The sequence below is a fragment of the Theropithecus gelada genome, chromosome 20 (assembly GCF_003255815.1).
Source record: "Theropithecus gelada isolate Dixy chromosome 20, Tgel_1.0, whole genome shotgun sequence".
Lineage (NCBI taxonomy): Eukaryota > Metazoa > Chordata > Mammalia > Primates > Cercopithecidae > Theropithecus > Theropithecus gelada.
Window position 1 is genome coordinate 63,414,266 of NC_037688.1, and position 14,269 is coordinate 63,428,534.

General features: G+C 45.4%; 1 protein-coding gene across 1 annotated transcript in view; it reads left to right on the plus strand.

Annotated features, from left to right (window-relative positions):
* Window positions 1–14,269, plus strand: part of PDILT (protein disulfide isomerase like, testis expressed) — a 44,751-nt gene that overhangs the window by 9,411 nt on the left and 21,071 nt on the right. The window contains exon 3 of the mRNA XM_025371135.1: window positions 10,985–11,191. Coding sequence (XP_025226920.1) covers window positions 10,985–11,191 — 207 coding nt within the window. The remainder of the gene's footprint in view (window positions 1–10,984; window positions 11,192–14,269) is intronic.

Below are 14,269 nucleotides of genomic sequence, written 5' to 3' on the forward strand. Positions count from 1 at the left end.
GCCAGATCACTGCCCTATAGCCATGCTTATCTGTAAGAGAGGTTGGGAAATGTAGTATGACTGTGTACCCCAAGAGGATAAAGAAAAAAGGGATAAAATACATCAGCCACCTATGTCCCTTTAAAAAAATAAAACTTTCCCAGAGCTGCATCCAATCACTTTGGTAACGTCTTAATGGCTAGAACTTGGGCCCATGGATGTTTCTAACTGAGAAGTCTGGAATGGTGAATATTTTAGGTTTCCAACCTCTTTAGCTGAGGAAGCAAAACAAAAGGAGGTTATAAATGGCTGATTCTCAGTATTTGCCACAAGATGCAAGGTTATAGGCTAACTTCAATGTGCCAAGCGTTTTATTAGTTCTTTGCATATTGTGGGGTCAATTAATATGAGATCAATGAAATCACTTAAAGAAATAAATTCTAGAATGTATTGCCCACTTTAATACTCAAACTTCTTCTTTGCTCTAATTTTGACTAGTTGTCTTAAAAATCACTGTATTTACTGGGAAAGCTAACTGCTATAACAATCTAGGTTCATAAGGGTCCATGTCATCCTAGTTCCAGGTGGATCTGCAGAGAAGCTCTGCTCCATACAATCATTCAGGCACCCAGGCTCCTTCTACCTAGGGCCTGAGCCGTTCCTTAGGGCCTAGAGTACTCCACAGAAAACTCTGCCTCCAGCCAGCAAAGGGAGAGGGAGGCCAGGATGTGCTTCTGGGTCAGGCTAGGCCTGGAAATGATACCCATCTGTGCCACTCAATGTATAGGCCATAAGCCAGCAATGTCAGCTTCACTCAGGAGCTCATAGAAATTCAGACTCCCACCAGGCGCGGTGGTTCCCGCCTGTAATCCCAGAACTTTGGGAGGCCAAGGGTGGTGGATCATGAGGTCAGGAGATTGAGACCAGCCTGGCTAATACAGTGAAACCCCGTCTCTACTAAAAATACAAAAAATTATCCGGGCGTGGTGGCGGGCGCCTGTAGTCCCAGCTACTCGGGAGGCTGAGGCAGGAGAATGGCGTGAACCCAGGAGACGGGGCTTGCAGTGAGCCGAGATCACCACTGCACTCCAGCCTGGGTGACAGAGCGAGACTCCGTCTCAAAAAAAAAAAAAAAGAAAGAAAAAAAAGAAATGCAGACTCCCAGGTTTCATCCTAGATGCACTGAATCAGAATCTGCATTTTAACAAGATTCTCAGGTGATTCATGTACATTAAAGTGTGGAAAGCACTGGTGTACATCATTTCTACCCACATTTCACTGGCCAGATCACTGCCCTATAGCCATGCTTATCTGTAAGAGAGGTTGGGAAATGTAGTATGACTGTGTACCCCAAGAGGATAAAGAAACCAGGCCTGGGGAACCCACCACATTGCCTTCCTTTAGTCACATTGCACCTGCTTTTTGCTGTAAAAGCCTTGAAATAACCTTTGTTCAGAAGTAATTCAAGGCTGGGCGGGCTGAGAGGCAGCCTAGTGGAATAAGCTCTTTAAGACAGTGAACCACCAGGAAAAGATTTCTCTTCTGGGCAGGAATGTCAAAAACTATTTTCTCCAAGAGACTGCCTTTATTGACTGTGGCTCAGGTTAGCTTTCAAGGGACAGCTGTTTCTCAAATCCAGTGGACACTTGACAACCCTCACCTTCCTTGACCTTCTTTGCATATTCATGCCAAGACCCCCTAATGCCTGGTTTCCATGAACTCAATCTCTTCTGGTTCCTATGGACCTCTCTGGCTCCTTTTTCACAGTTCTTTTCTATGACTTCTACTCTTTCCCATAACATTGAAACTAAGGATACAACAGGAAGCCCAGGAACTGAGCCCATGAGTTGGCAGCTGGCCCATGCAGTGTTTAAAAGAAATGAAACATGTCACAATTAAAACTGAATTTGCATCAGCTCTTCAAAAAATCAGAAGATCTGGAAGCACTGGCCCTCAGTCCTACACGGTGACAACTGGCTGAAGCTGAGTTGTGATTTTTCCTTGTGGTCAGAGAACATGCTTATCAATTTGCCATATTCCTGTCCTGCCAACCTCACACTGTCACACTCTCTGCTTTACCCCCATGACATTTGAGTCTATTTCCTTGCCGGAAATTCGGTCTTCCAATCTCCTTCCTCAATCCTTGTCCTTCTCATTTGAGGTATACTCTGTGAGTGGTGCCACTTACATGAGGAAATTTGGGGATGTGGGAGCATCAATAAGTCAGTCCCCCTGAGTCCCGGTGCCTCCCCAGCTAGGTTATGCTGCCACTTCGTGGAAGCATGAATCGCCTTCTTTTTGTACCCTTAACACTTACAGTTCCCACAAGGAATGTCCAATTGGGTCATTTTTGCCTCCATCCAATACTGAACATGCCTGTTGCTTGAAGTTTCATCAACGTAGTTCCAAGCTTGTGACCTCCCTCTAGCTCAGACTGTTCATCAGGATGCCAGTTTGATTTTACTTCAAAGCCCTTTGAGCAATACCTTGTAAGAGAAATCCACCCTGGACCATTTTCTTTACATGAGCCTGTGAGCAGGGCAGGCATTTCCACTTTGCTGAAAGACTCCTCCAGCTATTTCTGCACATCCCTCATCCACACTAGAATTCAGGCCAGCACTTGTGCATCTGTTTCACGGTTACTTTTACAGGGAAGAGCAGAGAACCTTGCAGTCTTACTCCACTTGCTGTGGAACTGATAAACTAATGGTTTGCACAGATGAAACATCCAAACCATCTCTTTTGCTGTAGCCCTAATTTCTAATCTGGGACCCTCAATGGAGGTGTTGAAAGGCTTAGAGCCATACATTTACACAACCACAAAACACACCTCAACACATTCCCCTTCCAAAAATGGTGTAGTGGATGGATAAGGCTGGGAAACCTGTCCAGTCCGCACGAGAATAGTAGGCTCTGCCCTGTTTTAACCAGGGCAGAAGGGTGAGTTCATGGTTCTTTAATTCTTATGACATAAGAACTGACACTAAATCTGGGGCTACAGAGGGAGCCAATCAATTTCACATTCTTCAATTGCATTCGACAACAACCAATGTGCATACTTCAAAGCTAAAGCCTTTCCACTAGCAGGTATTCCAGAGCAGTGAACTCAACAGCAGCAAAAATTTTCTTATCTAAAAGGGACACTCAATTAATCTCATTACATTTGAATCTTTGATTCCTGCCAATACACAATTAAATTCAAAATGAGTTCTCAAAAAAATTAGCAGGCTTTCTAAAGTGGCCTTTGGAAAAACAAATCACTTGGGGAAAGCACTATAAAAGCTTTCTTTAAGGGTAAATGGGCTCTTCGAAAAAGAGATTATTTTCAGATACTGCCCCCAGGGACCGCCCGAGTCGCTCAAATCCTTAATGGATGACCAGCTTTCTCTTCTCTCTGAGAACTCCAGGCCAAGAGGCAGGGGTTGAGGGAGCTTTCCTCTCAATGTTCCTCGCAGTCCCAAATGCCACATGTCCACAACAGACCTCAACATCTTTGATTTGGTCCCAACAATCTGCTGCTTTGTATGTCCTGCCTTCACTGACAGTACCACCATCCACTCAGTGTCAAAGTCAGAAACCTCAAGGTTGTTCTTGATTCCTCTACTCTCACATGCAATCCATCATCACATCCTGTAGATGACACTTTCTAAATCCCTTCAATCTCTGTTATCCCCATCCCGCCACCACAGCCTTGGTTCTGGCCTCATTATACCTTACCTGAACCACCACGACAGCCTCTGAGATGGTCTCCCTGCCTTCTCCAATGCTGTCCTGCAATGCACCCAGAGAGACTTCCTCTAAAATGCAAATCTGATCAGGTCACTCAGTAGCTAAGGTCTTCTGCTTGATCTAGCCCACGGCTACAGCCTCTGGGCCTTTGCACTTGCAGCTTCCGTAGTATCCTTCCTACACTCCTTCACCTGGATTGTGAAGTTCATGCCCCTCATTGGTAGGCTGTGTCCACCTTCACTCCCCCTTAGTCTGGCTGGGAGGCCTTCCTATGCTCCCACCGCCTTCTTTTTACCCTCTTTTTCATAGCATTTGCCATATGGTATCAAAACTGCTTTTCATCATGTACATTTCGTGATGTTGGGGGCCAAATCTTACTCATCTCCTGATTCCTAACATTCAGCATTGTGCTTGGAGCATGGTAGGCTTCCATAGATGTTAAACAAATGAATAGATGGGTGAATGAGATTTCCTTTGACCCATAATTTTCTTCATCTACATTAACTTGAATGAATCAAGGAGAGGGGATTAACTACCATTAGTGGGGAGAGGTGAAGATAAGATTAGGAGCTGTCTAGGGTCCTTTATCGCTTGTCCCTAAGGCAGAGGTGATAAGATTCTGTCCTGGGTGTAGGTTAGATGATGATGGTGAGCATGATGTGGAGATGGTAATGTGGATGGAACAATGATGAAGATGATGATGATGACGACAATGGCAATGATGGTGATGATAATGGCTATTAATTATGGTGGTGATGATGACAATGGTGATGATGGTGACAATGGCGATGATGGTGATGATAATGGCTATTAACTATGGTGGTGATGATGACAAGGGCGATGATGGTGCTGGTGATAATGATTATGATGATGACGACAATGGCGATGATGGTATTAGTGATCATGATTATTAACTATGGTGATGATGACAAGGGCGATGATGGTGCTGGTGATAATGATTGTTATGATGGTGATGACAATGGCAATGATGGTACTGGTAATAATGATTATTAACTATGCTGATGATAATGACAATGGTGATGATGGTGCTGATGACCATGATCGTTATGGTGATTATGATGAAAACTGCGATGATAGTGCTGGTGATGATGGTTATGGTGATGATAATGACAACAGTGGTGATGATGATGACAAAGGCCATTTATCAAGCACCTGTGTTTCAGGCACTGCACTTGATAACCTTGTCCCCATCTTGTATATGAAGCATGTAAATGTCAGAAAGGTTAGATCATTTGCCCAAGGTCACACAACTGGTAAGTAGTGAAGCCTGGGTTTGAGACCAAGCTTGACACCAAAACTGGTGCTAAATTCACCTTCTTACACTGTGCTGATCATTGGAAACTTCGTTCCTTCAGTATTTATTGAATACTGGTTATTTGCCAGATATATTGTAGGCACTGAAGATATGGTGGTGAACAAAACAGATGATCATCCTTGCCCTCCTGGAACTGACATCCTGGAGACAGAAGACAAAAGATAAACAAACAAATAAGTAAAATACATAGTATTTTCTATGGTTAAAAGTACTATGGAGAAAAATAGAGAAGAGTGATAGGGAATGCATGAGGTGGACGGAGATGAGGCTGTAGTATTAAATAGGATGGCCAGGGACAGCTTTCCTAGAAAGGTAACACTTTAGCAAAGATCTTAAGATGGTGAAGGAGTGATCCATGCAGATTTAGGGCAGAAGGAACAGCAAGTAAAAATACCCTGGGGTGAGAGAGATTGTATCCATGTGGCTAAAGATACAGGGTTTCTGAAGAGAAGAGAAGTAGAAAATGAGGCCAGAAAAATAGGGAGGTACAGATCTTTTAAAAACTTAAAGGCCATTGCAATGGTCAGAACAAATTGGTGGCTGGCCTCTGAGAAACAAGAAGAGATTGATGACAATCCTGAAGTCCCTATCGACTGTGAGCACCTCTGTATACTGTGCATGGCCCTATGCAATGGGGAGAGGGATATTCTCAGAATATTTTTTTCATGCTTGATCAGAAGTTGGATCTAAAGTAGGGTTTCTCATCCTAAGCCCTATGGACATTTGACTAGACAATTCTTTGCTTGTAGTGCTGGGGCTGTCCTGTGCATTGTAGAATGTTTAGCAGCATCCCTGGCCTCTATCCACTAGATGCCAGTAGCATCTCTTTTTCCAATTGTGACAACCAAAATGCCTCCAGACCTTGCAAGATGTCCCCCATAGAGAACCACTGGTCTAAAGAAAGGCAGACTTAAGTTCCTTGTGCTGGGATCAAACTCCAGTTCCCATGCTCATCACCTCCCCATCACCCATCAGCCCCTCCTCTGACTCATATTCACTGCTCAGAGAGGAACCTGGGGTTTTCTACTAAAGACCAGGCAAACATTAATTCTAGGTCCATTAGCCATTAGCACATCTACACATCAAGCAGACAGTCAGGGAGCCACTGCCTATTGTAACATGGCCCTGAGTCCCATGTGCTTACCCTGAAACCCACGTGAGAGCCCTATAATAGGCCTAGAACTTGCGATGGATGGTTTGGTGATGGTCACTGTTGTTCCCTTTCATCAGTAGCCAGAAGATCTTTGGGGTTCCTGACATCGCCATGGGACCCTCCCTTCCCAGAGAGAATCTGGTCAGAGCAATACCAAAGAGTCTCCTCCTATGTCGTCAGAATAGCTAATGTTTATTTGTACCAAAGTTTTGCACACCTTGTCTTATTTTGTAGGATCACTCTTAAGATGTAGGATCTATTAATAACCCCACTTTATGAATGAGGAAACTGAGTCACAGAGACTTAAAAAAATAAAAACAACTTTCCTGGGCTACAAGCACTGTAAACCACCATAACTGCCTCTGATACGATAACCTAAGGAATTTATGTTAATTGAGCATCTAGTATATGGCAGACAATGAGCTAGGACCTGAGAGCTCAGGGCCTGATGGAAGTTGGGCCCATGGGCGCTCTTGGCCTCACAGCAAAGGGGTCTCTGTCCATCTACAGCCCACTGGGCACTGCTCAGCCTAAGTGCCAATATACATGTGAATTGTCTCCACACCCAGCCAAACTGGCATTCCCAGTTGACCAGGGCAGAATGTAGATGCTGAGACCTGAGGGGTGTATGCATTCATTTCACACCTACAAACTTGGAATTCAAGGTTCCAGAACCCGGAAGGAAAACCAATTTGCAATTTTATTTTTTATTTTTTATTTTTTTTGAGATGGAGTTTCACTCTTGTTGCCCAGGCTGGAGTACAATGGCACAATCTCAGCTCACCGCAACCTCCGTCTCCCGGGTTCAAGTGATTCTCCTGCCTCATCCTCCCGAGTAGCTGGGATTACAGGCATGTGCCACCACACCAGGCTAATTTTGTATTTTTAGTAGAGACGGGGTTTCTCCATATTGGTCAGGTTGGTCTCGAACTCCTGACCTCAGGTGGTCTGCCCACCTCAGCCTCCCAAAGTGCTGGGATTACAGGCGTGGAGTCACCACACCTGGCCCAATTTGCAAAATTTTTGAAGAAAGAAGCTGGAAAATCGGACTCTAAATTTTAAGGAGTGGTGTTGGCTCTATAGGTTGTCTCTGCTCTGATGGGAACCACCTGGAACAGAAGAAATGAAAAACGTGCCCCTATCAATCTGCTCCGAGAAAAAGAAAGATTTTTCAGACCAGTTGGCTAATTTGGTCATTTAGAGCATGAACTTTGGAGCTAGTCTGCCTTCAAGTTGACGCTCAGCCTAACCGCATACTAGCTGTAAGACCTCTGAGCTTCCATTTCCTTATCGGTGATATTCCTGCTTGCAATCATAGATAACTCACAGGGTTGTTCTGAAGATTAACCAGGAAAATGCATGGAACACTATGCAAAGTATTTAGCATCGTAAAGGATCAATACGTGTTATTATTATTACTATTCTCATTATCAACATCGCCATCAATATCATCATCATTATGGTGATGATAGTGACATCATTATCATCTTTCCATAGGAAAAGATCCTACATAATCCTAAGTCACTCAGATCAAAACCTCAGAGTCACCCTGGACTCTGCTCTTTCACCATGTTCCATATCCAAACTCCTCCTCCCAAATCTCTCTAGAATGGAATCACTTCTCAGCCCCTCCATTACCACTCTCCTGGCCCAAAGCCATCACCATCTCTTGCCTGGATTACTGTAGTGGCCTCTGACTGGTCTACCTGCATCCGTTCTTTTACCCCCTTTGTCTAATCTCCATATAATATTCAGAGAAATCCAGTTAAAAAGTAGCTCAGATCACCACCTGAGGTCAGGAGTTTGAGACCAGCCTGGCCAGCATGGTAAAACCCCATCTCTACTAAAATACAAAAATTATCAGGGCCTACTGGCGCGTGCCTGTGCCGGCTACTCAGGAGGCCCAGGCAGGAAAATCGCTTGAACCCGGGAGGTGGAGGTTGCAGTAAGCCAAGATGGTGCCACTGCACTCCAGCCTGGGCCGCAGAACGAGATCCGTTTAAAAAAAAGAAAAGTAACTCAGATCACATCCACCTCTGCTCCAAACCCTCTGGTACCATTCTATATTCTGGGAAGAGTCAAAGTCTATTCAGTGGCCTGCAAGACCCTACATCACCTGTCCCCTGGCCCCAGCTCACTCTGCTCCAGACGCAATGGACTTCTTGTCATACCTTGAACATGTCACACATGCCCCACCTCAGGGCCTTTGCATACACTGACTCTTTACCAGGAATTACCATCTCCTGCTAGATGTCTACATGGCTTCCTCTCTCATTTCTTTCCATCTTTATTAAAACATTGCTTCTCAGTGAGCCATCTTTAGCCTCCTACTTAACTTTGCAATTTCCCTAATACTGCCAACCTCCAACTCTCCTATTCTTTTCCAAAACACATATTATCTAACTCAGCACTTATTTTCCTTTGTTATTTTGCTTATTTTCTGCCATTTCCAGTGACAGCAGGGGTTTTTATCTGTTCACTGTTACATCCCCAATCCCCAGGACAGTGCCTGGCACATGGCATATCCTAAAAGATTCATTGTATGAATGAAGAAATGAATGAATGCATAAAATGAATGAATGACTCTCCATTACTGTTATCATAGGCCCCATCAATCTAGCTCTCAGAACCCAGCATTCCAGTTGCCACAATCTCTTTCTGTCACTTGCGTTTCAGACACCCAGGGGCACTGGGTTGTGTGTGAAACCTCTGAAATTTGCTCTACCATCTGGACAATCATTTCAAGTGTTTCTCTTGCCCTGAGCTTCCGCCCTTAGAAACTCAGATTCGGATTCTATGTCAATCAGCAATCCTGAGCCCAGCATGGCCACATCCAGGAGGAAGCCGCGGAGAGCCTCAGGGACCAGAGCAGCCAGCAATTGGCCAGTGCATGCTGGTGATGATGGATGGGGAGTATTGAAGGCGATGGCGGTGACAAAGCAGGCAGTGGAGGGGCATCGATCCAGGAGGGAGGCTCAAAGTCCCCGCTTCCCGTCCATTGACCGGGAGTTTAATGAAAGCCATCATTCACTTTCAGATCCCATTGCAGGAGCAGGCGTGCTGACCAGCAACGGGGCCTGAGCCAGCTGTCCCGGGGCCCTGCTTTCTGAGCTGCACTTTACAAAACACCTCTCTGTTGGACTTGGAACTTGCCCTCCGCGGCAGAGGTGATTTGCACTTTCTCCAGGTGCTCCAGATGGACCGAGGGGATGGGGGGCAGTGAAAAAGATAAAATGTTTCGGCTTGAAAGGCAACCAATGACCCGCTGCCCTGGCTCAGCCCCCTTCCTCAGTCATGGGGTAGCGAGGGACCTGCAGCCTCACAATGTTATCAGGAGGAAGAAAGGCAAACTTGGGCGCCTTTTAGTCCCCTCCGTTTAGCCAGAAAAGCCTCTTCCACTGCCAAGGTCACGTGCCAGCTCCCTGATACTGCTTCTAGAAAAGGGCTTCCCCACTCCCTCCCCACTGTCCAGCAACGTGAGGGGCCAAGGCATCCAGATCAGACCGCTTAATGGAGAGTTTCAGGTCTCTTCGATTCCCCCCATGCAAGAGGGTGGGCTCAGTGGAACACCATAACCTCCCCTCTCCCTGCCCTTCCCACACCTGGCCTTCCTTACCTAGGAAAGTCCCCTGTCCAATTACATGCTGGGCAACTGCAGAGGCCCAATTTGGCCTGTTAGCTCCAGGAAGTTCCACCAGATGGCGCTCATGAGCTCTCATGCTTCCTCTCTGTCTCGCCATAATTTCTGACCACAGAATTTTTTAAAAACAAAAAATTTTAATAGTTTGGAAAATTTCCCTCTAGACTTCTTTTTCCCTGTGCATACACTTCTTAAAAATTCCATAAATGTGATCATCGTGTCTATGCTATTGAGTGGTTTGTTTTTGTTTATTTCAATAGCTTTGGGGGTACAAGTGGCTTTTGGTTACACAGATGAATTGTATAGTGGTGAGGTCTGAGATTTTAGTGCACCCATCACCTGAGTCATGTTCATTCTACCCAATAGGCAGTTTTTTTTTTTTTTAACCCTCACCCTGCACTCAGCCTCCCCGAATCTGAGTCTCCAATGTCCATTATACCACTCTGCATGCTTTTGTGTAATCATTGCTTGGGTCCTGCTTTGACCACAGAAATTTTACCATAATAATGGAAACAGTAGTAAGAATGCATCATGTACTTAACTTGTGCCAGGCATTATGCCAAGTGTTTACGTGCCTAGTGGAGGTTAGAAAAGAAGAACTCGACAGCCACACGGAGTGGGCTCTTATCCTGGCCATACCTCCATTGTCATAGGGCCTTGGGCAAGTAAGTCATTTGTTGTGCCTCAGTTTCCTCAGGTATAAAATTGATACAATAATACCTACCCCACAGAGTTATAGAGAGGAGAAAATGGCTTAAGGCACATAAATCTCTTAGAAAACAATAAGCAATTATAGCCGATTGTGATATAAATTTCATTTAACTCTGACAATTCCTTGAAGTAACCACTATTATTTTCCCCCACTTTACACAAGAGAAAATTGGAGCTCAGAGAGATTGAGTAAAGCTGACCATGGTTGTATTGTTTCCAATGCTACTGAATCCAAAGAACCTTGATAGACATCTCCCAGATTGTCCAATTTCATGAACCATTGTGTCTCACATCCTGTCACATTTATGAAAATTCAGCCATTAGCAGCTGAGCACAAGAAAGGTTCCGGGAGCTGAGCAGGTCCAACAAATAATCCACTGTTGGAGACGGGGAGTGAGGAAAGACTCTCTCGAATTTTGTCTTCATTCTCTTTCAGACAGCCCATCCTCAAAGCAATCCAGGAACTTGGCGGAAGAGCTGGGCAAAGCTGTGGAGATCATGGGCAAAGGCAAGAATGGGATCGGCTTTGGCAAAGTGGACATTACCGTAGAGAAAGAGCTTCAGCAGGAGTTTGGGATTACCAAGGCCCCACAGTTGAAGCTGTTTTTTGAGGGCAACAGGTCGGAGCCCATCAGCTGCAAAGGTAATGGTGCTTGTGTGTCACATTTGTTTCATGTTCATGGAAAGTCCACTTAACAGCCATAGGGTAAAGGTGGGAGGCTCTGCTCCATGCAGCCTCTCAGGGACCCAGGCTCCTCCACCTTGTGACTCTGCCCTTTTCTAGGGTCTTGGAACCACTTGCTCTTTCCTCTGTATCCAGACAGCAGTTTGGGTAAGGGGTAGAAGGTCACCATGAGTACTGCTCATGGCCCTGGCCATGAACAGTGGGAAGTATCACTTCTATTCACACCCCGTTGACCAGAATTCTGCTACATGGCCTGAACCAACTGCAAGAAAGGCTGAGAAATACAGTTCAGCTCTGTCTTTAGAAAGAAAACGGGTTCAGTGAATATGTAGCTGCCTCTACTATAGCTTGCAGCTCAGCTGATGGGCCCTAGAAACACCAAGAGGTGGGAGGGTGGGGTGCATGGCTTAGAAACTACCAGACACCAGAGATTAAGTTCTAACTCCACTTCCCACTCCCAATCTTCGACTTTAGAATGATTTTGACAGAGTCCTAGGACTAGGGAAGCACTAGTTAGCCAAAAGGGAAATTGGGAGATGATGGAACAAGACAGGTTTGGGATGCAATGTCTACAAAACACTTTAAGTTCTATCATCATATTTTTCATTCATTGATTAACTCATTCATTCATTTATTCAACATCCATTTATTGACAAGCTACCATGTGCCAAGCCCTATCTTGATGTTGAGGATGTGTAGAGAATAAGGTACTAGTATGGCACGTATGGTAGTCCCAACTTCTAGAAAGTTACATATATGAAGGCATTCATGGATGCAGGATGGATAAATGGATGGAAGGATGGAAGTAACAAAACTGATGAACACAGAAGCGCCTGTAACAGTTGTGCCAGTAGAATGTTCCCATTATATATGTTAAATTATTGAGTCTTGAGTAACAAAAACTGCCTTCCACTGGATCTGGTGTATAGCCAGCTTCCAATAAGCCAGATTCAGTGTTATTTGCAAGAAACACACATCCGGGGGCTGCAGGATGCTTTGCAATTCTCAGAACGGACACAAGAGGGCACAAAAGACACAGGATAGACCCAGAGCAAGGCACCGCAAGAGAACCTCAGAGCAGTCACCTAAAGGGCAGGGTTGCAGCTCCCAGCAGGCTTGTGGGAGGGTGGTGGCTGTGTGGGCAAGAGAAGACATGGGGAGGGAGGGCAGGAGCAGTGAGAGAAGCAACAGAGGGTGCCGTTTCCTGTGGATACCAGGGGATGACCCTCAACAAGGGGGACTCACTGACACCAGCAAGGAGCCCTTTGTGATGTGTTTGCTCTGGGGAGAGCTATGAGGAAATGGGAGGCCCTAGGTCATCGGAGCCCGTGACTGCTAATGGAGTGGCCCAGGTGCTGTGATGACCTTCCTTCCTGAAGGGCAGGAGAGACCTGACTCCACTTAGAGGCGACAAAGTAACAATATGGCAACTTCCAGACTGTGGGTGAAACTAGCAGAGAAGGTCCCCAAGGCATTTGACCTCTGAGCCCCCTTCATCAGGGAAACCAGTGCCTGGGACCTCTTCTGCCATACAGGAAGCTTCATCATCACCCCCTCTAGGAAGTCTCCCCTGACTGCCCAGGCCAGAGTGCCTGCTCCACCTCTGTGGCCTCACAGCATCTGTGTTTTCCCCGTCAAGGCCTCAAAGAATTACATCTGCTCCTTATTGCGTGTTCTCTACAGAGAGCATCACAAGGGCAGTGGCTGATCTCACTTGCACTCCTGAGTCCTCTAAAGAGACTGCCAGAATTGACAGCACTCCCCTCTGCATCCAAATCCTTACTGCAGGCTTAAGAAACAATCACTGCCTCTCGTCGAATCTCAGTTTTCATCTGTTAAATGGGGATGGTGAAAAGATCGATCCCTCTACATTGTTGGTAAGATAAAATGATGTTTGCAAGGCACACGGCCTGACACATACCTGTAGCATATACTGTGTTCCAGGCATTGTTCTAGACCCTTCTCCTATATCATAACACCCCAATATAAGAAGTGCTTTTACAGATGGAGACACTGAGGCACACAAAGGTAGAATAACTTCCTCAAAGCTCCCCAGCGAGTAGTGGTGGAGTCAGCAAAAGTTTTCTGCAAAGGCCCAGATCATTAATATTTCAGGTCCTACAGGCCAGGCAGTCTCTGTTGTAACTACTCAGATCTGCTGATGCAATGTGAAGGCAGCCACGTGTTAACAAATGGGAATGACTGTGTTCCAATAAAGTTTTATTTATACATTCAAACAGCAGACCTGATTTGGACTACAGGCTGTAGTATGTTGAAATCTGCTTTACATTGCACTATACTCTAAGCAAGTGGCAGATGTGTTCGTTATTATTATCGGACTATTAGTTTTCTGATTCTAGTCCAATGCCTGGAACAATTAAGCTCTTAACAAATAGTTTTTGAGCCAAGTGCAGTGGCTCACACCTGAAATCCCAACAGTCTGGGAGGCTTAGATGGGAAGATCACTTGTGCCCAGAAGTTTGAGACCAGCCTGGTCAACACAACAAGACCTGTCTCTACAAAAACCTTAAAACTTAGCCAGGTGTGGTGGCGGATACCTGTATTCTCAGCTACTCAGGAGGCTGAGATGGGAGAATCGCTTGAACCCAGGAATTTGTGGCTACAGTGAGCCATGATTGCACCACTGCACTTCAGCCTGGGTGACAGAGTGAGATCCTGTCTCTAAATTTTAAAATAATAATAATAGTTTTTGAGTTTGAATACATGGAATTGGAAGCACCCACTGCAGGCAGGCATAGGATAAAGTACCTACCCATATTTCTGCTGGGCTTACTTCCTCAATATTATTTCCAGCCAGGGAAAGGGGAAGGGGAATGCCAGGATGAAGCCGGGACAAGGACTGAGGATCCCTTGATTTTAGGATGAGCAGTAGCCATGGGAACTTCAATGAGCCTTTTACAACCAGGCTTCCAATTTCTCTCTTTTTTTCTTTTTCTTTTCTTTTTTTTTTTTTGAGATGGAGTCTTGCTCTTTTGCCAGGCTGGAGTGCAGTGGTGTGATCTCAGCTCACTGCAA